This window comes from Phaethon lepturus, unplaced genomic scaffold (assembly GCF_000687285.1).
Source record: "Phaethon lepturus isolate BGI_N335 unplaced genomic scaffold, ASM68728v1 scaffold19680, whole genome shotgun sequence".
Lineage (NCBI taxonomy): Eukaryota > Metazoa > Chordata > Aves > Phaethontiformes > Phaethontidae > Phaethon > Phaethon lepturus.
This window is the reverse complement of record NW_010514251.1, coordinates 7,216-30,242: the sequence shown is the minus strand read 5'-3', so window position 1 is coordinate 30,242 and position 23,027 is coordinate 7,216. Positions and strand designations below refer to the sequence as shown.

Genomic DNA, 23,027 nt, shown 5'->3' with positions numbered 1-23,027 from the left:
ACCTAGTGATTCTGTGATTCTGTGTGTGATTTTGTGAAAGGGGAAGGTAAGAAACCGTATCGGGAAGAGCGATGAACCTAAACTTTTAAATTAAGTCACATAATAAAAAAAACCCTAAACTCTAAGTATTTTTTAGCTTTCTGAAATTCTCAAGTGTTCAGTTTTTCTCGTTTTATTTTTACTCCTTCATTCTCTCTCCTGCTCTCCCCCTCGAGTAAATAAAACTACTTCAAAATCATGAGGCATCTTATCTCTGTCCTCCTAGCACTGTCCCAAAGAATGGCCAGAATTAAAGGTAGGTTTAGATCATGAGCACGTTCTACTAATATAGGGTAAAATTGGCTCAGGTTATTTTCCCAGTACTTTGAACAGAATTAAGGTTGTTTGAAAAATACAGCTTAACTGTGTACTTAACAAACTTTGTTCTGTTTCTGAAAAATAAGGTCTCTGCTTAGCATTTCCAAGCTGTTTAACATTTTTTATGAGGAAAATCATTTTTATAAAGGTTTCATGTGTGAAATAGCTGAAACATTCTTGTTGGTATGGAAAGCTGAAGGGCTAATCGTGTTTCACATTGATTTAGCAAAAACTTTTGTGAGCAGAGATTTCTCTTTTTTAAGGAAGCGATGCTTTGTTAGATATATGTCTCAGTGAGTTGTGCTGTTCCCAAGAAACAAAATAATAAAATTGAGTTTGCTGCCAGGCCAAAATAGCTCTGCCCATCCACTTATAAATGTGAGGAGGAGGGGCCAAAACATTAGTATTCCTTCTCTGCGAAGGATCTAAGATCTGCAAAGGATGACTTACGGTCCTGGAAGTCGTTACGACACCTCACTGCAGCAAGATCTAAAGTGCGACTACTGATGATCCAGAAAGGGCAGGTGGGTCAGAGGCAGACTTGTGGGCGAAGATTATTGTGCCCAGTTTATGCAGTGTAGCCCTGCTTCCTAAAGACACTGATTGTGCCCCACATGAAATAATTTCTTGCTGTGACGCCGCTGACATAACGCCACCGCTATGGCTCCTACACAGGCAGGCATTTGTGGGTCTGTAAATGTCTGTGGGCCCACTGGAAGCAACATGGACTGGGAAAGCAAATATATCATTTCCACCCAGTGGATAGAGCTCAGGACTGCAGGTGTCAGGGTGGGGAAACAGAGGGACACAATGTCCATGTCTGTCCTACCAAACTGTGGAATTCCTGCAAATTCCAGTTCACTTTCACTAAAACATTGTATCTGTCTTTCCACAAATTGCTGTAGAGTCAATCTAAATTGACAAACACACTTTTTTTTCTTTTTTTTAAAGAATTTTATGTAGTGACTGTATATATCTTTTCAGATTAAATACATCATAAAGGCTGCTGATGCTTTTATTTTGCAGGTTGGCATCTAATTTTGCATCTATAAAGATAAGAAATGTCAGACCTCTTTCTGCACTCTCTGGCTGTGCATGGTATCATTCACGTGCTTTTTCTATGTATGAATGGGAGCATAAAACACTGGGCACAGTGCCTCACCCAAAGTCTATTATAAATTTAGGATGTTTAAAAGGAGCAAGAGGGGGCATGCTGCATTTTCTTATTTTCATGCATTGGAAGATAATTTTGAGATCTTTCAGTTAACGAAAAAAAGGTTAGGCCTTTTGTATCTCATGAACTCTAATCAGAATCAGCTGATGACACCCAGTTTGAGTTTGCAGATGTACAGACATGTGACTGGAAAAATGCACTTGCTGCTTTTTCTTTCCCTGTCACAAGCAGGGCCTGGTCTTTGAGGCTGTTGTTTTAAAAGCAAGAAAAGATGTATTTAACTCTGTCCCAAATGTGAACCACAGGGAAGATGCGTGTAATACCAATCTGCCATGCTTCCTTTTTGGTTGGTCTGAACGTCATGCCTGAGGGATGATGGGGTCTAAACTACAACTTTCACAAAGCCTCTGAAATTTGACCTGCTAAGTGAGATAATCTCTTGATGGTGTGTCTCACTTGTGAATTAAACAGCCTCCAAGAGAAGCTGTGTTTGTGCTACAGCTCATTTAAAAGGCATCCTATTTTTCTGAAGTCTTGCTGGTGATTAAATTTAGGTGGGTAAGGGCACATTTTTACTGAATCCATCCAGTTAAGAAACATAGCATAACCTTCCCTGGCCCCCAGCTATGCAGACATTACATCGGACTGCTTGGTGCTAACCAGGCAATTGCTTTGCATCTCACTCCAGCCATGTTGTAACAAAGCCAGTCCTGGTATTCACACTGGAAAATACTTGCAGATTATACCATTTTGGTGCACATTTTTTCTCCACTACTAAAATAAACAAAACTAGCAAACCTGCTTCACTTTCTCCTTACACAGCCTCTCCTTCCCTCTCGACTTCCCTGTGCATCTGCATATCTTTCCCTCCCCCATGTCTAAAGGTACCACTACCCTTCAGGGCACACATTGGGAATATATATTTTTTTCTTCATTACGTTTAAAAGCTACTGCTTTAGCAAAAACAGCTTTTGAGCCGTTGGAACATGAGAACAGCTGTAGCAGTGAGATGAGAAATGGTCCTAATATAGAGAGATTTTGGGGGCTGCGTCGCTGAGTTGGAAATGCCATCCATAGAATATCCCCCTAGTGCTAAAACCCATCGAAATAGATTGGAATGACTTCTTGGATTCTTTATTATTTTTAATGACTTGTTGTGTTATATCCAAAGGAAGTTGGAGAATGCTGTTCACTCCTGAACTTAGCCGCAAATGCTCTCTGTGCATTTTTGGTCCAGCTCTGCATGCAGAAGAGGAGATGGAAAGAGAGGGTATCTCTGCACTAGCAAGGGGAGTTGTTTTAAACTCTGTGTCTCCCCAGCAAATAATCTTTTTTTTTTTCCTTCTCTTCCCCCAGCTCGGGGACTGGATCACATTGCTGAGAACATTCTGTCGTACCTGGATGCCAAATCGTTGTGTGCTGCTGAGCTGGTGTGCAAGGAGTGGTACCGGGTGACGTCGGACGGCATGCTGTGGAAGAAGCTCATCGAGAGAATGGTCAGGACAGACTCCCTGTGGAGGGGGTTGTCAGAGAGGAGAGGATGGTGAGGAAACTGCATCTTCACCTCTTTTGCCCCCATTCAGGACAGTAGGTGCTGTGTGTTTCAAACCATGTTTGAAGAGGGTTATTTAGCACCCTGAAACATCCTGTTGGTTCCAAACTGGACAGTTCCTTAAATCAAAATTTGGGGGTTGGGGAATTAGGGCATCATTTGGCTATGCAGGCCATGTGGGGGCTTTTTCCTCACCTTCCTCATCTGATCGTGCTCTTATCCCACTGTGACAAGTGAGATATACAGGCTGAGATTTTTACACCCAGCTGTCATTCGGTTCAAATTAAGAAGCTGTGTGCACCCCAGGGGAACACTAAACTAGTCAGCAGTTCAGAGCAGAAGAGCTTTTTTAGGGGTGGCAGTGGGGCAGCATGTGCTGTGAATTAGTTGTTTCCTTGATAGGTCTGTTTGTTTTCCTCAGCAGATTTTCACTATTAGATATCTGTTTAATTTTCAAACTGGAAGCTGAGGGTAGGTACCACGGAGAATAGGGGACTTTAGAAATGCAGATAGATTAGTTAATAATCATCTGGAATAGCCTTACTACAATGTGGGTCTCACTCAAGTTTGAAGCTGCTCTGTTAACATTTCATTAGAACTTTCCCTCTCAGGGGTACGTCCTTTAATACATAATTTTCTTTTCCAAGGGTGTCCCTAGGATGTTGGCAGAAAGGAAGCTGGGTATGAATATTTCATAAACAAGATAAAAGTGACAGCTCAGGCATTTTGGTTGCTATTAAAAAGAAAAAGATACAGAGTTGCAAACAAAGACTCCTGTTTTATGGCTAATTTTGTTCTTGTTTGTCTCAGGAAGTAAAGGCGAGTAAATCAGGATTATGAAGCATCCTTTAAAAATACTATTTTGATCTGCTTCCAATAGTGTAATGTTTATAAAGAGTGTAAAATAAACACAAGCATGGCAGTAGTAACTTTTGTGTTCCTTTTAATGCCTTGTTCTTTCCAGGACTTCTGTTTTTGCTCTGTATTGTTGAGGTCACAGTAAGTCTGAAGAGGACCTTGAGAGGTTATTTAGGCCCTCCTGTTTCCCAAAGGCAGAGCCAGGTTTCTTTTAAGTCATCCCAGATGTTTGTCTAACTTGTTCTTAAAAACCTGCACTGATGGAGTGACCTGCCTGGGCAAGGAATTCCACCATTTCATTAACTTCAGTGTTAGAAAGATTTTCCTAAAATCTAGGCTGTCTTCCTAGCTACAGTTCAGCATGTTCTATTTAGCCTACGCAGACACACAGGACAGTTTCTCATTCTCCTTTCTGCAGTAATCTTTTCTGTGTCAGAAGATGATCATGTTTCCTACATTTTTGGATGCACTAACCAACCATAAGCCTGTGTTCTCTTGTCCTCATGTCATTCTTGGTTTTCTCTGTTTAGACCCTCCCCGATTGCTCTACTCGATTCCTGGAGAGTGGTGTAATCAGCTGGGTGTCTTATTTCTGCCAAGGCATCACCAGAGTTTGGTGGTGTGGGAAGCATTGCTTTGCATGCCTTACAGAGGACGCTCCATTTTATGCTTTCCAGTAGAACATGTGTGTTGGTTTGTTTTTTTTTTTAACGATGGTATAATACTGTTATAAAATTAATTACCCTTTCTGTGGAAGTGCTACTTAGCCATTATTCCTCATTTTGCATACTTACGTTATTACTCAGTGGTGAACTTGGAACTTGTCCTTACTGAATTAGATTCTATTTATTATTTGGTGTTTCTCCCATTTTGTCAGGAGCATTATGAATTTAAACTTGTCCTCCAAAGTGCTTGTAGCTTCTCCCAGCTGTGGTATCATTGGTTAGGTAATAAATGCACTCCCTGTTCCATTCTTTGTCATTAATGAAAATGCTCAATAATGACCCATCTAGGACAGACTCCATGCAAGATCCCAGTTGCCATCCTGTTTGACAGTGCACCATCGGTAAACTGTGCTTTCCAACCATTTGTATGTCCACTCTTGAGCTCTTCCAAAGTCATACTTCTCTTGCTAAGTAATGAGAATAGCCCCTGTGAAGAAATCAGGTCAGTTTGACACGGTGTATTCTGGGTTGATCACTGTTGCCTGTTGTTGGTCACCTTGTAATCTCCTAGGTGCTCATCTGATTAACTGTGTAGTCTAGAACTGCTAAGCTGTCAAAGTTGAGTTTGACGGTCCACCATTTCTTTGGTGGACCTTCTTCCCTTTTTTTAAATGCAAGAACTACATTTTTCTTTTTTCTGATCTGTGGAACTTTACCTATTCTCTACATCTTATCAGAGATCATAGCTGATAGTTCTCAAGTTGCTCCCTCCAGATTTTAGAAATAACATTACCACCAATTATTAGTCGTACAGACACTTGACATTTCTAAAAAACAATCGCATAATCCTGCTTCTCATCTCAAAGGACAGTCACACCCTGTTACTGCACCTCTTCTTCAGGTTTACACTGTGTCCTGGACGCTACTGGGTGCTGTCTTTCAGATTGCCCTCTGATTAGCTCTAAAAGATACAACTGCAGGCATGGTGGGGTGGTTAAGAGAGGCAGACAAGAAATGTCCAGTGTAATTGCATCTCTGTCATATAGAACTTTATAGCTCGTAATCAATGCTAAAGCTGCGCATGGCACAAGGAGGTGACTAACTGGACAGTTCAGAAGATGGATGACTGGTGTTACTTGCTTACAGCTCCTCACTTTGCACATGGGCTGCCCGATTTCAGCATTTGCAGCTTATGGTTAACAACAGAAACACCCAGTTCCGTAGCATAGTAGCCTTCACTGACAGCTTGTCAGGGAGCAGTAAGGGTTACATGGATTGAGAGAAGTATAAAACAGAAGCCCAAAATCTGGGCACAATTGTGTCCATCTGAATACTTGATTGAATTGGCCAGTCATCAAAACCTGCAAACAATAGTTCCTTTTATCCCAGAGCCACAGCACAACGGCCACTGGGATGCCATGGAAATTCCAAGCAATCCTTTAGCTGAACTGTAAACAACTGACTCTACATGCAGCAAGGCAGGGCTTGTAGGTAGCAACAAGACCTTGTATTTGATCAACTAGTAAAGTTGGAAACAATAGACAGGTTTTCAGGCACATAGGCTTGTATACAGATTGTTGTAGACATACCCCAAATCTTCCAGGATGTATCCTGGGTATTCTGTGTATTTTCATTTTTCTTCTCCCTGGGCCAATAATTGTAATTTTCATGTATGCACTTCCAGACTGGATCACAATAAATAGGCAACCATCTAGGTAGTGGTTTGCCTGCATCCATGTGTCCCTTCTTCACATGTGTTTGTCCCCATATGAGTGGCTTCTAGTCACTGTATTTGAGGACTCAGATGATTGCTCTGTCCAAAGTGGAAAGCACCTTTCAAGTTGTACTTAAAGTACTTTATTTGAAGAATTATCAAAAGTTCTTTTCTTGAGCATTTGTTATTTTGTGTTTTCAGTCCTATAGTTTGCCACTGCCTCATAATCTAAAAATTTTGGTTCGTTGTTGTGATTTCCGTTGTTCAAGTACTTCAGGGCAGCCAATGTACAGTCTCTCAAATGAGTTTCAAGGTATACTGCATGGAAAGGACAAGAAAGAAATGTGCGGGGAAGTATTGGACAATTAATTATGCCATAATGCAGCAAGAGAGGGAGAAGTGGAGGGCTGGCCCAGTGTAAACTCTGTGCCTCTGATGCCAGGATTACACTCGGAGGCATTTGTGCCTCTCTCCATTTTCTGAGGCATGTTGCCAGGCAGAACAGCAGTTAGTACGCCCATGGTGGGGTTTACTAGCTTCCACACCGTGTTTGGTGGCTTCTTAACTTCAGGATGAGGAATTAAAGTTTTTTACACAGCGGGTAGTGATTGCCGTTTATGGATTTTTTTTGTAGCAAAAATCTAGCTTGGGATATGAGTATTCCAAATCAGTGTTGAAATGAGAGAGGCACCACAGATGAAGTGTTGCTTACCAAAATATATTAGTAGCAGTAAAATGTCCATGTACCAAAACTGATACTGTTCCTGCTAATGCAGATAAAAGTTAACCTTGAATGCATAGTGAGCTTGAGGGTTCCTTGGCTTCTCTCATTTTCTTACACTTTATTTTAAAGGTGACCTCTGATATGGGTATGTGCATTGCAGGCATGAGCCATTCTCACCTCCTATTGAGTTGAATGGGCTCATGTCCATAAGAGATAATATATTTCCCTTCCCTGAGTGACTAGGCACAGATTTTTCATGAGTATTTCAGTGTCAGAATGCAACACTGACATATTGCAGGGCAAACAAACAAGGAACCACCCCATCTTACTGAGTAAATTAAGTTTGAATATGAACCTGTCTGTTACCCACTTGTAAAATGCCAGGAGGACCTTTCTTCAAAATGCTGAAACATGATTTGTGTTCAATGGGAGTGTTCTTTGTCTTCCAGGGGACAATATCTATTTAAAAATAAACCTCCTGATGGGACTGCACCACCCAACTCCTTCTACAGAGCGCTTTACCCCAAAATTATACAGGACATAGAGGTAAGAAACAGCTTCCAGATGTGGTGATGTTTGGTTGTTGGTTTTTTTTAAATCTCCCTTATTTATTCGTGATGCTGAAATTCTGAGAGTATTTCATTCTAATGAAATATTTCATTAGTTTGGTGGTGGTTTTTTTGTTTTAATCACCCTCATTTATTCATGATGCTGAAATTCTGAGAATATTTTGTTCTAATTAAATATTTCATTAAATCTGATGTGTTTGTGTTTGGAGTTTGTAAATCTGGGATAAATATATAAGGTCCCAGGCTCTGCTGCTCCTTTAGACAGAGAATGAGTTAGATTGTTCAATGAGCAGTTTGCAGATGGAGTCTCTACACCTTGCACATCAGATTTCACAGCAGCACCATACCATCTTAATTTTCTCTGTTCCATGGTACTTTGCTCTACCCAGTGCACATGAGACCTAATAAGATGTTACGGGGAAGTATGAGGAACTGAGCCAGGGAGAAAGTGCATTGCTAAAGACTGCAATCCTAAGACCCAGGGGAACAGGAGTATGGTTGCCTTGTATCTAGTGTGAGCAAAATGCCATGTTCTGGTAGTTCCCTAATGGCTAAAGCAGTGCTCGGGCACTGTTGTGACAAGTTCGTACATGCACTTAGCTAGAGCTCAACTGAGACTTTCTCTGCGGTTGTTTAGTCATTGAGTCACAGGGAGTTAAAAGTTGGAGATAGAAAAAAATCGTTTAGGTCACTCCTCACTCACCATTCCAGATAACACAGATGAGTTGAGCCACGATATGTTTTCCAGGCTTTTGTCCATGTAATTGGTTTTGTTACGTGTATTACTTATTCTAGAAACCAGTTATGTCATTGTATAGGCCAGATTGCAGAAAAAAGTGTGAAGAAAAGTATCTGCTGTCTTTTCAAACAAACAAAAAAAGGAAAGATAGTTCCATGCTTTATTTTTACTTCTCTTTTGTCTCCTGTCTCTCCTCAAGACAATAGAGTCAAACTGGCGGTGTGGAAGGCACAGTTTACAGAGGATCCACTGCCGAAGCGAGACAAGCAAAGGGGTTTATTGTTTACAGTATGATGATCAGAAGATAGTAAGTGGCCTACGAGACAATACTATTAAGGTGAGAATGCTCCAAAATGGCATACTAATAGCATACAGTGTCTATGCCATAAATAATAGTGTCCTAATTTCAGTGACAGCTACTCAATCTCTTGTTAGTAATCTAGCCTTCTCCTTCCCCATCTCCCACCTACAAAGCATGTATGCCTCCCTTACCTGGCAAGAGAGACCCTGTTTCCTTACAAACAGACTTCACTAGCAGAGTTTTTGTACAACAGTAATTATAGGCTATGAAATTACTGCGCCCTGTACCCTGATGAGAAGGGTTAAAACCAATGTTCGTAGTAAAGCCAGTAATATCAAAGATGTTAATGTATTCCACCAAAGAGCCTGTAGAAGACTCTACAGATGCCACTAATGATGTTCTAACTGCGGTATGGATGATGCGTTGTAGTGAAAAACAGACCAGTCAAACCAGTAAGTGCTGAAAGATGAAAACTTTACTGACCTGTCTGGTTTTGAATGTTTGCTATCTTAGATCTGGGATAAGAATACATTGGAATGCAAGCGAATTCTCACCGGACACACAGGTTCTGTCCTGTGCCTCCAGTACGATGAACGGGTGATCATTACTGGATCTTCAGACTCAACAGTCAGGTGTGTGTGCTCGTGGTTTGGAGCTTTCTGTTTGCCTCTAAGATTTTAGCCTTGCAAGCTGCTGAAATGATGTTTTCTTACACGTGTGCTGTTCAGTCAGTTCCATGAAGTAGTATTCCATGAAGTATTCCATGAAGCGTATTCATTCAGGAGTGTACTGTCCTTGTGTATCAGATGTCCATGCAAATGTTCTCCTGTCAAGGAGAAATGAGAACCTAAGCAAAGGCCGGTCAAGATCAAGAAGGTTTAGGAAGGCCATCTAGCATTTTGCCAAGGTTTTGCATATTTTTACAGTCCCTGAGAATAACTTTTTAAAAGTGATTGAAGTTTTCAAAGCAAGTTTGAAAGTTTAGTCATCCATTGACACCTAATTTAAACAAAAGATGTATGACTAGATTTCCTGTGACTTTTAATTAAATTTCAGCATGATGTTTCTTTTCATTCAATTTTTCTAACCTTGCTTTCCTTCCAGTCTCCAGCAAAAGACTGGACACCTCAAGTCTGTACTTGTGGTGCATGTTGTGCAGATGTGAAGCCCACTAGACATATTACAGGATCCCAGAGAATCTAAGACCTGCAGTGTAAATACAGGCACATATGAGTTAGTGAATTGCAATATGAACTTGCATGTGAAGGAGCAAGTCTGTCTTCTCCATGTTGTTATATATTCTCTTCTTGTCAGAGTACAAGCAATGCCCATGCAGTGAAGTTACAGACAACAAAAAGCTGCGTCAGTGGCTTTTTCTGAAGCTATTAGCATGTGTTCCTATGGCTGCAAGCTCCTCATGGTTATCACCATGCTTGCGTGTGAACTACCATTGTTAAGCTAATGGCCATTAAATTTAGTTCCTGACATGTGATGCATTGCAGTCTGGTGGTGCTGCTAGTTTTGGGGGTCCTATCATTAGCAGAAATCCAGAATTTCGGCAACACTGCCTGCCTGGAGACAGTATGGGAACTGCACTGTGCTAAACAGATCGCCAAAGGAGAGGCTGATTTCTGTAACAAGTACTATCATCTTCCGTATCAGGCCAGGCAGGCCAAATTGCAGACTGGCTACTTGCCCAGAAATACTTTGTTTCCCACCGTATCTGTAAATGTTTGTGCAGACCCCAGAGGCACGTAGGATGCATCACTTTTATCCTTGGGTCTCCTCAGGAAAAGGGACTTCATCCAATAGACAGTACAGATGGGCTCTTAATGTTTCTGAGGTCTCAGGGATGCACTTGTCCAAAGAAGTCAGTAGGTCTCCAGCTCCTGTTCACTTTGGCAACCCTGTCTGCAAACTGCTTATATGTTAATGGCTCAAGTCTCTAGTCTGTGGGTTTTTCTCCTTTGCATTTTGTAATTGGAATGTGGTTTTCTGCACTTCAGCCTCCATAAGTTAGAAAATAAGACATTAGAGGTCTTTCTCACATCTTGCCCTTTCTTACTGCTCACCTTATTAGCAGGGGAAAGTTTTAACTCCTGCGATGTCTGATGTGCCTGATGATACAGACATTTTCTGCTCTCACGTAGTGTACCTGGGATACAGGTGTGATAGTGCCAAAAGAAGTTTCTTTATGGTAAAAGGTAGTAAAAGATAGTAAAAGAAGTTTGCCAACAGAATAGCCCAAAAGAAAGATTTTTAAGGCTTAAAATCTTCATTTCAAGTCCTAGAAATTCTGTATGAAGCCTTTGTCCAACTTTCATCTTAAATTATCTTTCAGCTGAAACAGTTGGTTTCCAATACCATTAAATTGACATAAATGCTCTGTCTTAATGTGGATATTCAGCACATTCCTGGAATGTAGCTGTGTACCAGATGCACTGCAGGATAAGTGCAGTTTGTGGTGCAACTTGTGGCAATTACTTATATTTGTTTGAAAAGCATTATCTTGTCTTCTGCTTCTGTATAAATTACCCTTTGAGTTGATAGTCCTGTGGGAGAGGTCAAAAATTAAACCTGTCACTGAACTTGCTTCTCCACAGGTCATGATAAGTACTCATTGACTGGAAATGGAGTGTGTGGTAGGCTGACACAACCAGTAAACACCAGTCTTTAAGGCCATCAATCTCATACCTTTCCTCATCACTAAATTCCCTTAATTAAGGAACGCTTTTTTCCTGTCTAGGTTATTTTTATTATGTTAACTGCATTGCAGAGTTTTTGGCTGCTGGACTGTCTCAGCATATGCATAATCAACAGGTTTATATAATAAATCTTTTAATGAACTATTTAATAGATGTAGATGTAACTTGTGGTGTTTGCTTCTCTAATATTGCTAGAGAGTCAATTACCTCTCCCCGTCCCTCTCTCGCTCTTCAGAAGATCCACTGTGCAGTTTTTTAAGTCTCTCTGATTTGAAATTTGAAACTGCAGGGTGTGGGACGTGAATGCAGGCGAGATGCTGAATACACTGATCCACCACTGCGAAGCAGTACTGCACCTCCGCTTCAATAACGGCATGATGGTGACGTGTTCCAAAGACCGTTCCATTGCTGTGTGGGACATGGCTTCACCAACGGACATCACCCTGAGGAGGGTGCTAGTAGGGCACCGAGCTGCTGTCAACGTAGTGGATTTTGATGACAAGTACATTGTGTCAGCGTCAGGTGACAGAACTATAAAGGTGAGGAGTTTCAAAGGCTTTTTATTGGCAGCACTGGGTTATTCAATAACCAAGAACAGTGACCAGACAGGGAAGATGGTCCTTGGCAATTATTACACAGACCTTCCTTCAGAAGCAGTGTTCTTCCTGCTCTTCATTTCCACTCGTCCCTCCCCTGTTGAGCTTGCACAACTTTTTTACAGAGCTGTATGGCAAATCAGATCCAGGTACAGCTGCAGTTGAAAAAGGACTTTTCTTCTGTGTTCTTTTTCGACTTGACCACTTCCATAATCTGTTTCAGCATCAATCATTCGAACAGTTGTCAGAGGGCAGCATGGGGGCAAAAGTGAAGGTGAGTGGGTAGGAGTCACTTAAGTGTTACTGCTATGATCCCAATCTGCAGCATTAAAACTGAGGAAAATCAAGATCCTGTGTAGACTAAATCATAGCCCAAGAGTGTTAAAGTCTGATTTTGGAAGTTAATTCTCATATAATGTGGCAAAAATCTTCTGTATACACAGTGACCCAAGCTGCTAACAGTTGCAGACTATAGTCACAAGTCGTCAGGGCAGTAATTTTCCCAGTCTTAATAATAGCATCTTCAATTAAGAGCATTCTGGATGCACCTATGTATCATACAGATACCAGCTTTTGTTAGTATCCTCTTAATAATTTTCTCTCTGTGTGGTTCCCTCCCCCATTCCTGTCACAGGTATGGAACACTAGTACCTGCGAATTTGTGCGCACCTTAAATGGCCACAAACGAGGCATTGCATGTCTGCAGTACAGAGACAGGCTAGTAGTGAGCGGCTCTTCAGATAATACTATCAGGTGAGAGACACACTCCCCGTTGCTGAGTTCTGTGCAAGCATATTGTCTCTGATTCCCTGGGATGTGCAGAGGTTAGGCAACTGAAGTGTTCTGTACCCTTGCCGTCTTTGAAATATGCTTTCTTTGGTATAGAACATTGGGAACTACTGGAAAGAGATATTAGAAGCGTGTTTTACTGTGTTGTCTTTTATCCTCTGTATCTCAAGAGTCCCATACTAATCAACAAGTTGCATTGCTGTGACAATTCTGGTGTATGAAAGAGCTGGCAAGTACCACTTTCTGTGATGTCCTCTTGTGATATTTTAATTAGGCTATGTGTCTAGTTAAAGGGGGTCACATTTGAGTAAGAGGCATTTAATCCTCTGCAGAAATTCTCCTGGGCTCTTGCCAAACTCTTCTTGTGGTACTTGGCACCTGGTTAAGTTTGGAACAGCTGGTTTAGAGCATGAAGTTCAGTTTGCTGCCTTTTGCGCTTCTCCAGCTGCCCTGGTTGCAATCTGAGATTTAACTCCTCCTGGTATCATGAGCCAGGATTTCTCCCTAGATCCTGCAGCTGATGGCAGAGGGATGTCCCACTAATCTTGGGGCGTACAGAGCAAGCTTGAGTAGCAGTGTACGTGATGTCGGGAAATGGCTCTGTCATGCAAACAGGAGTAAGAGCAGCCTCCCTTTTGTATTTGTCATTGCTTTAAATAATTGTCTGTCTTCTGATAAAACTTGAAAACTGGACAGTGTAGGCAGAAACCCTTCACTTTGCCTATCAGTAATAGTTTCTCCTCAGTGAGAATGATTCATGCTACTGTTTGCTTGTGGACTTTGCTTGCAACATGCGGCCTCTCCCTGCTTTGCATTCTATAGGAAAATTGTGATCCTTTGGTTGACATCACCAGATTTTAGTATAGGGCTGTCTGAGAGCATAACCAAGAGAGCTGGAACTTCTGTCTGTTAATCAGGGGAAAAAGTATTACAGGCATTGTGAAAGAGTAGTACCACTTACACATGGTGAGAACTCCTGTACTTCAAATAGGAAAAATACCTTCTGCAATTCTACTGTGAAACTTGGTTTCAGAATTAGAGTAAGAAGTAGTTAAATGTTGAAACAGTTAGGGAAGGATCCAAAATATGACTTGCAATACTAATAAAAATAAATGTCAAGATAGTGATAGCGCTAGAGAAGAATACAGTTACTTTTATGCTTACATTGGACAAAATCTCTAGTTGACAGATAATTCAGGAACGTTGTCAGTGAATGAAAGTAATGGAAGTCAAGTTTGGCAGCTGTGTGGGCAAGGCACAAGACTTACCTGGTCACATCGATTTTTCCCAGCCATTAGAAGAGGGCACAAGTCAGTGGAAGGGTGATTAAGAAAGGGCAGGTTACCAAGTCATCTTTGTCGGTGGCTTGGTGCTTTGTATGTTTGATTTTAATACACTGTAAAATGCCAGATGTTGTGTGTTGGCCTTTAGTAGAGGCTGCCTCCTGATACAGATCGCAGGGAAACTTTTTTCCAAAAGATGACTCTCTGATTTCTAGTTTTGCAACTGCAAATGTGAGGACATATCAAGTAGCTGAGAAATCAATATCTTTCTTCTGTAGGGAGATCCCATGTATAAAAATTATTGAGGCTTTGGGTTAAGCCAGAAGTTTCACCAGTGTAAGGGGACACAGCTACATAGGCATCGCTGTCATTGTGCTTATTTCCATCTGGTAGAAACTGGTCCATCAAGTTTAATCCAATCACTTCAGTATCTTAGCTTCTAGGTTCGAAGTTCTTAATTGCTACACACAAGCATGGTATAGAAAAAAAGAAAGGATAATTTAGAGCAAGAAAATAGACTACATTGTCTTGGGTTAATTTTTAAATGAGTGGCTGATTTGCATGTGTGTATTCAGCCTCAAGTGTGTGCACACATGGGGATCTGATACTGGACTGTTTAGACAACAGTGTTGTCTCCAGGAGATGGGGATTCAGCCTCACCTGCCTTCTGTACATCTTCCAACTCTGCCAGGACTTCAAGTGAGTTAAGCGCTGAGATAATTGCAGACCCCCCTGTACTTCCAGAAATTCTCCCAAAGCTGTAGGAAGAAAGAGTGGTAGTGTTTTTGACTGCATACACTTTGTAGTGATTTTTTTTAGTTAATTCTCAAGACTTAAGAGTAGTTTTCTTACTATTTGGTCCTTTGACTATTTAAAGAAGTAGAAATTTGAGAAGGTTATCAAATCTGGCAGATATCCTTGGCACCGATTCTGCTAGGAGATTCTGCTCTTACATAGCAATTACCCCTTTTGTACACGAAGGCCCGTTCCCCATATGGCTAGGGACATGATCATCTCTTCTAATCCCATTCAGATTCAGGTAAAACCTCAAACTGGGACCTGAAAATACAGGCCTGAATTAGTGCAATGCAGCCTCCCAGAGCTGCTGGCAATCACAGGATTGATGGCAAGGAATAGAAACACATGGCACAAAAGTTCCTGGCACAAGATTGCTCTTGAAACCTTTCTGCACCAGTTCATTTCTGGCATTGTCCATCCTGTTTACAGACCTTGAGAGACTTAATGCTCTCTGACCAGACAGAGTGCCTTTGGCTGACCTTTGCCATGGAGTTGCTTGCTCTGACCTTGACTGGTGTGCTGATACTCATATAAAAACTATTGGGATCTTCACATATTCCTGAAATAGCAACTTCATGGATCTAAGAATCACCTCATGCTCCTCGTTGGCCTCAAGTGTGGGCATAGACAAATCCTGTCCCAGTTCTACAGTGACAAAAGAGTTCTGTTCATTCCTCTGTTGTCCAAAGTGAGAGCAGCTTGTTGTGGCAGGACAACTGCAATGACTATCCTCCAACCTTGGGCACACATCCACTGGATCTGGATTATTCCCTGGGGGACCTCAGGGATAAGTATGTGGGGACAGTTTATCTCTTTCTTTGTCTGTCTCTCAAGAAAAAGTGACCTGACCTCTCAGCAGCTGTGCTGCTTCAAGATGTGTCACCCAGAGAAATTCCACAAACAACTCATATTTCTTCTCACTACTGTGAAGTTCACGTCAGCCTGAATGCTAATTGAATGAGCAGTTAACATTTGTGACTGCTTTCTTTCAGCTGTGTGTCAGGGAGCTGCAGCAGATACTGCTATTAAAAGATTCCTGTATGAGCAGAGCATATCTCAGCCAGAGGTGGAACACCTCGAGACAACACATGTCAAAGAATTTCAGTTCTTGTAGGCAAATAATCTTTCTTTATTCATGTAATTGGGAATCATGTTAAAGAGCTGACAAAAGTATGGAAAGCAAATAGACTTACTTCATAACTGTTTCAAGTGTTCCTTAACTATTTTTCAAGGTAGTGTGTAAGTGTAAAAAATAATGTATTTTGATTTATTCTTCATGCTAAAAATCCTTCACAAAGCCCCAAACTCTGGTATATTTACAGTTGAGAAAGTAACACATTGCTGTGTCTCTTACTGGGATACTGTGTACTGGTATCGGTGCCAAAACTTTTTTAAAAATATTGGATTATTAGAAACAGATAGCAGAAAGCCACAGCAGTTATTTGAAGCAAGAAGAAAATGCATTACAAAATAATAAACCTAGAGGTGTCTCTTACTGGGATACTGTGTACTGGTATTGGTGCCAAAACTTTTTTAAAAATATTGGATTATTAGATAGCAGAAAGCCACAGCAGTTATTTGAGAGCAAGAAGAAAATGCATTACAAAATAATGAACCTAGAGTGTCCATTTTAGCTTATGCATAAGGTGCTTAGGTTACAGAGTAAACATACCTTCAGTGGGACAAATGACAAATAAAAAGGGCTTGTTAATTCTTGTACCTTTCACCACTGTATTGATGTCTTGATTTGTCTGATGGTAGTCTCCAAATCAGAAATAGGCATGTAGGGGTACAGAAAGGGGCGCGTGCCCTGTGAAGATGATCTTACCAGTTGGAACAAGCTGCCAAGGGGATTGGTAAGTCTCCTCTCTTAACATCTTAAAATCAAGGCAAAATACTTTTTATGAAAAATCAACTTCAGACTTCAGTAAAATAAAGTTACGAGGCTCACTGTGAAGATAACTGGGACATACCCTGTGTTACTAGAGCAGTAGATGCTAGACACAACTGGTCTTAAAATTTTTGGATCTCTGACTCATTTCCCCTGTGTTACTGTAACATAACAGGGTCATGTTGAAAAGCCTGCATCCGCTTAAGAGCAGGAAAAGGAGTGATGAATGTAGTTTGTTTCTTCTTTGTTGTTTCATCATGATCTTTATTTCCAAGTTCCCATTAACTACAGGCAAAGACCAAATGTTTTGTTGCAATGATCAGATATTCAGAAATTCTTAGTGCTTCTTCCTACTCTCTTCCAGGCTATGGGATATCGAGTGTGGGGCATGTTTGCGAGTACTGGAAGGACATGAAGAGTTGGTGAGATGCATACGCTTTGATAACAAGAGGATAGTCAGCGGGGCATATGATGGGTGAGGCTGTCAGTGCGGTCAATGCCTTGTATCTTTCTGTCTGTCTCGGTGTCTCACATTCTACTTCCCTATCTTCCTTATAAAATATGAGACTCCATGTCTGTCATACCAAGAGGACCTTTTCATGGCCAGTAAATCAGGACTATGCTACAAAGTGTACCTTTTTTTCATCTTTTGAAATAAGTCAGTGTGATCTGATGTGTGTGGTACAGTTCTTCAGCTTGTAAGAATATCTGACTGACTCAACCTGAAACCTCTTCTAGCTGAACCACTGGTAAGAGCAATCTTTCCCATCTGTGGTTGTGCCTTCTGGACCATTTGCCATTACAGACTAGGTGTCTGCACTCCCACGTGTTTCTGTTAACCTGCTGCTGGTTTCTGTAAACCACCTGCGTTTTAGGTGGTTTACTTTGACAGAATATTTTCTTCTCCTGCTAAGCTCTATGAACTTTACAAAGGGGAAATGCGAGAACGAGGTCTCAGGAGCAGAAGGATTGCTGTAATTTTCCATGAAGTGGTGTATTAGCTAAGCTGTACTAACAGTTAATTTTTTTCTGTGAGCACTTGCTCTTTTCTTTCTAACAGAGCCCTGGTGTTTGTCTATTTTTTCACTACTAGGAAAATTAAAGTATGGGATCTTGTGGCTGCTTTGGATCCCCGTGCTCCAGCAGGCACCCTCTGCTTACGAACCCTTGTGGTAAGAGCTTTTGGTAGGGGCGGTGGTGGGGGCAGAAGAATGTGCTTGATCAGGGCTACCTTGAGCCATGAAACTCAAGTGAGTTTAGCCCCAGTCTGCAGGATCTATACATAATTTCTAGGGGTCTGGCTTGTTTGGGTGTCCAACTTTTTTTTTAATATTGCAAGCTAGAAAGCATTAAAAATTAGAACCTGTGGAGGTTTCTTTCACTTTTTAACAGTTTTGTTCTGTGATTTGAAGTTAATAACTAAATCCATTTTTGAGACTTGTCCTTCTTGGAATCCATGTGCCAGTGGGTTTATTTTAACCTGTGTTAATGATGTAGTAGTATGTTGTCTGAACTGCTGACCTGAGATTTCTTGAAGTGGTACATTCCGAATTTGAGGAACAAAAACACCCTTGGATTGCTTTTAACTGGCTTTTGAATGTTTAAGGAAAGAAAAGGTAAGGACTGGAACAGACAGTGAAATTGCATAATCCTTAAACAGGAACTACTGCTTTCATGCTGTCCGTTGATGCTTAGTGCTGATGATGGTGTGTTTAAAATGTCATTGTGTGAGCATTAGCAACATTCACAGTCATGCTTAACAGTGGCTCTGCACTGGTCTTAGAATAATATGGGAAGGTTGTGAGAAGAATGCCAGTACAGCCAAGGCCATGGGATGGTTCCTAGAAGCATTCCTCCATCACATTCACTCCAAAAAACTTGCACTGTTGCTGCTCTAACAGCACTTGCCCTGGGGATAAAGGAAGATTTCAGTCTAGTACCAAATTCTCATTGAAAAAGAAGTACTAAATTTATTCAGTTTTTAGATAAGAAAAGTTTGGGCGGTATTGGAGTTGGTATATGTTAGACCTTTTCCTGCTGTGGCATGTGACTGTAGTCTGTGCTCTAAACCAAGATGGTAGCGAGGCTGGCTGATCCTGTACAACTCGTTACCTCTCACCAGTTGAGCTGTGCTAGCTGCCCTTCTGCACACTCGTTGACCACGTGAATTGCTACTGTTGCTGTAGATCTCACTAAAGTATTTTACTTCACATTTGGTGCAGGCTGTGAGGGGTAGTGTGACTCAGCTGACAGGCAGCAGATCATTAAGCCATGCTAACTCTTTTCCAGTCATGTATTTGGACCCTAAGCTGCAGCGTAAGAGTCTGTGAGAGCCTTGGATGCCTGCAGGTACTATGTTGAAAAACCTTCTTGTTAGCCAAATAGAACTGCAAATAGTTTCATGGCTGAAATCCAGAAAAACCCGTTGTCATCAGCCACTCAGTTGCAAACTATAGAACAACTCTGTGCTCATGAGCACATATCCTGAGAGTCTAAGACTTCAGCTTGGTATTAGCAGTGTTCCTGCTCCAGCCTGAGACAAATGTGTGCCTAGTAACCTGTAGACTTAATTTAACTGGTGTGATTTCCTCTGCATTTTCCAGCAGTGGACAGCCAAAGTGCCCCAGCTAATTATATTATAAATCAGAAGCAGTGGGATGGAAACACTATAGGAATCTCAACACATGGATACTCATAAATCCCTGTTTGATAGCGATGGAGGGGGCCAGAAGAGGGGGGGCAGAAGTGGCTGTTGTGGTGCTTTTAGGACTTTTCATGTTTATGACAACAGGGCGTCCTTATACCCGCTTACCCATGGTTTAGGTTTTTTTTTCTCTTCCCTCGGCCTCCAAAATTAAACCTGGCTGCACAATGAACATCGTGAGTCTCCTGCTGCTCGTGTTCAATTTTCAAACAGTAGGAGGAAAGTGCACAGATAACAAATGCTCGCTGCATGCCAGGTCTCTTCCAGTTTTCTCTTCCATTAGCTGGAACAGTGGCCACATGCATTTGACAGAAGCTTTCCAGGCACAGAATAAGCACGCAGTTCAGCTTTCCTTATGAGGTTCAGGTCCTTGTGGCCCCAACTTAGGGTGTGCAGTCTGTTTATTGCCACTGCAACAGCAAAGGGCAGGTGCTGTGTGGAACTTCTAAGGCAACCTTACTTAACCTACAGTGACTGGGAGAAAAAGGGGAGTTTTGGAATGCTTTAGAAGTAACTCTCTCGGTGTCTCTGTGAGCAGTCCTTCAGTGAATCTGACTGTCATAGTGCTATTTTCTAGCAAGAACTTCACTTACTTCACTGCTACAACACAGACTCTGGAAAAACATTTCTCTTTGGAATAGGTGGAAGATGTAAACCCATAAGATGTTTTTAAAACAAATTTGAGTTATGGTTAGGAGATCAGAAAGGTTCCAATGACTGGACCTTTTTTAAAATTTATCTTAAATACAGAATCTGACTTTTGTGTGTGTGTTTATTTCAGTTAATTTTAATTTTAAAATGCAGTTTCACTTTAAAACAGGTGTTGTGCTTTGCAAACCGAGCTGTATTTTTGTAGCCCTGTGCCATAAGACAGAGGCTTCCCATTTACTAGCTGACAATTCTCTTTTGTCTAAATATTTAAGAAACCTGTATTTTCAGTACCAAAATATTGTAAAGCATGTTTTTTTCCTGACCCTTGGCCGCTTACAACATGTGAGCACTAAAGAGAATAGGGCTCACTCTACTTGCATGGCTTCTGTTCCCTTCTGACCAAGGAGGCCACTGCTCACTCTTGCGACGATGTAAGCACCAGGAAAAAATAGGCAACACAAAAGGGAAAGCATAGTAGATTTGCTCTGTGATATCCAGGATCTTGCCATTACCTCCTGTTAATTAGTCTGAACTCTTGCCAAATCATCATGCCATTTCCACTCAGCCTCAGAGCAGAATGCAAACTGCCTGTAAAGAATGCCCTTTCTAGTTCATATTTTTAGAACTGCTTAAGAGGAATTATTACTGTGTCACTGGACTTTACAACAGGCTCCTTAGTGTCCTCCAGTATTAAGCTCTTTCCTCTTCAGCAGTGGCAAGGGTGCCAAGTCTTGAATGCAAAGTTCTCATCTCTCCCCCTGTAACATACTGCATCTGGGAATGCTGTGATTTCAGGAAAGAGTTTCACCATGGAACAAGGAAGACAGTGCTCCTATCAGCCTCACCAGACTGAATTGTGTGGTGGAGCGAGCTTGGTTTGTTCTGCACAGTGCGTGTCCACTATTGGGATATAAGGAGTAATGGGATAACTGTAATGTAAACTTCCTGCGAGCCAGGTACTCAGATATGGAAAACCCTTTTCACTGAAAGAGGGCTTAATTTACACTGTGGGATGGTGATGCACAGTGCGTCGTGTGGGTTTTACTGAGGAATGAATGTAACACTAGAATCCAAGCCCAAGTTCATCTTCCCTGCTCCATCCCAGGTGCCAGCAAGTTTGTGACATAACATGCTGTGTCTCCCACTTGCATTTAGGAGCATTCTGGAAGAGTCTTTCGACTCCAGTTTGACGAGTTCCAGATTGTCAGCAGCTCACATGATGACACCATCCTCATCTGGGATTTTCTGAATGACCCAGCTGCCCAGGCAGAATCCACTCGTTCCCCGTCCAGAACATACACCTACATCTCAAGATAAATAACACTACATTGTACCTCACACTCGCACAGGTAAAAAAAAAAAAAAAAAAAAAAAAAAAAAAAAAAAAAAAAAAACCACCACAAAAACCGAGACCCAAAGGTGATACTGGATGTAGTGCAAGCTTGCTGCTTGAATAACTAGCAGTGTAGCAGTGTCTATCAATATTTCTCATCTTGATTGGGCAGTAATTAGTGTCCTGTAAAAGGACAGGAGTGGATTTGATACCATAGAATAGGGACTTGATGTTAGGATTTGTGGCATGTGGCGCCTGTGAGTTGCCCTGAAGAACTCCTCCTCCTTTGTCCATCATCATCAATAATTAAATCAGCTATCACTGCTGTCCAGAAGGAAGAGGGTTTCTGCAGAGCAAGCAGAGCAGCTGCTGCCTAACAAGGGATTGCAGATGGCCTGACCCTGGGCAGTTGTCACCAGGGTTTTGCCAAGAAGCGTCAGCTTTATTCCCTCCGTCTGAAGTGGTGACCATTCTTCTCACTCTGCAGCAAACTGATTCAAGAGAACAGTTTGGCTAGCGGAGGAGATACCAAGGCACAAGCCCAGGCAAATTAAATCGAGATGCATCAAGGTGCAAAATCATTTACTGATAGGGCTTAGCCATCATTCTTTCTAGCACAGCATGGGTGTTAAATTGTTCATGTCAGAGCCTGGCTGGTTTGTTCCTTACCTTACCCTTTTGTCTTGGCCAGCACAGTGTGGGAAAGACAAAATGTTTCATATATTTGGGTCAGTTGTAGAGTGGATGTGAGTGGAGTGGGATAGCATGATTGCCCACTTTGGTGGGTACATGCACCGTTGCTGTCAGTAGCTTGAGAAAAATGGCAGAATAGCTGACAGGCTTCTGCAGGGGGTTGTTCACAGTGACATTTTCCCATGAAAATGCTCTGTCATGGGGCACATCCTGTATTCTGTTTGATTGGTAAATATACAGTGATGCTCTGGAGCTGTCAGATCAGCCATCTTGATTTTCTCAAATGCTCTGGTCAATCAGATGTTCTTTTAAATCATTAAAATGTTTGGTACAAATGGGGTTTGTTCGGTTTGTTCTGTTTTTTGTTCCCAGGACTCATTTAAGCTGCAGTATTTAAATTGTCTGCCAATGCCAGGACAAAAGAACTATCCACGTAACCAATACTTGCTGAAGAGAGAAGCTCTCAGACTTGTTTCTGGAACAAAGTTGGCATGCGGTTGAACTCAGACAGGGTCTACTCAGCGCGGCTGACTGCTAAAGTGCTGCTATATCAGAAGATGACTTTTATCTTTCATGAACAGTTAACATTTTTAAACCTTCCCATCCCTTTCCTCCCTCGTCCCCCTCTTCCTGTTCACTCCTCTTCCCTTTACCCTGTTTGGTTCCCCTCCAAACCCCGTCACAGGTGTCCTATGAATATATTTAAGATGTTGCCAGAATGTGTTGCTTTGCTGTTGAGCAGAAGACTTATAGCCACAGTGCATCCTGCTGAGAGAGTCACTTCAGGGTGGGTCGGAGGGTGGGTGGGGAGGAGGCTGCTACTCTCAGACTGAAATCAATATCCATTGCTAAGCCTTTGAAAAAGCATTCAGCTCTGAAGAGCAACAGAAACACTTAAAACAGCCAGACCAGCCCGCTCCCCCAACCTCCC

The 23,027-nt window shown here is 41.7% G+C and overlaps 1 protein-coding gene across 1 annotated transcript; it reads left to right on the top strand.

The window, feature by feature from the left end:
• Nucleotides 1-2,851: 2,851 nt before the first annotated feature.
• Nucleotides 2,852-22,699, top strand: BTRC (beta-transducin repeat containing E3 ubiquitin protein ligase; the record flags this gene model as incomplete). The annotated part of the gene is made up of 10 exons (XM_010292473.1): nucleotides 2,852-3,074; nucleotides 7,494-7,590; nucleotides 8,552-8,689; nucleotides 9,167-9,285; nucleotides 11,648-11,897; nucleotides 12,589-12,707; nucleotides 17,080-17,190; nucleotides 17,809-17,887; nucleotides 21,226-21,419; nucleotides 22,469-22,699. Coding segments are annotated over 9 exons (1,298 nt in total), but the record flags the coding sequence as incomplete, so codon positions are not given.
• Between the last annotated feature and the right edge of the window lie 328 nt (nucleotides 22,700-23,027).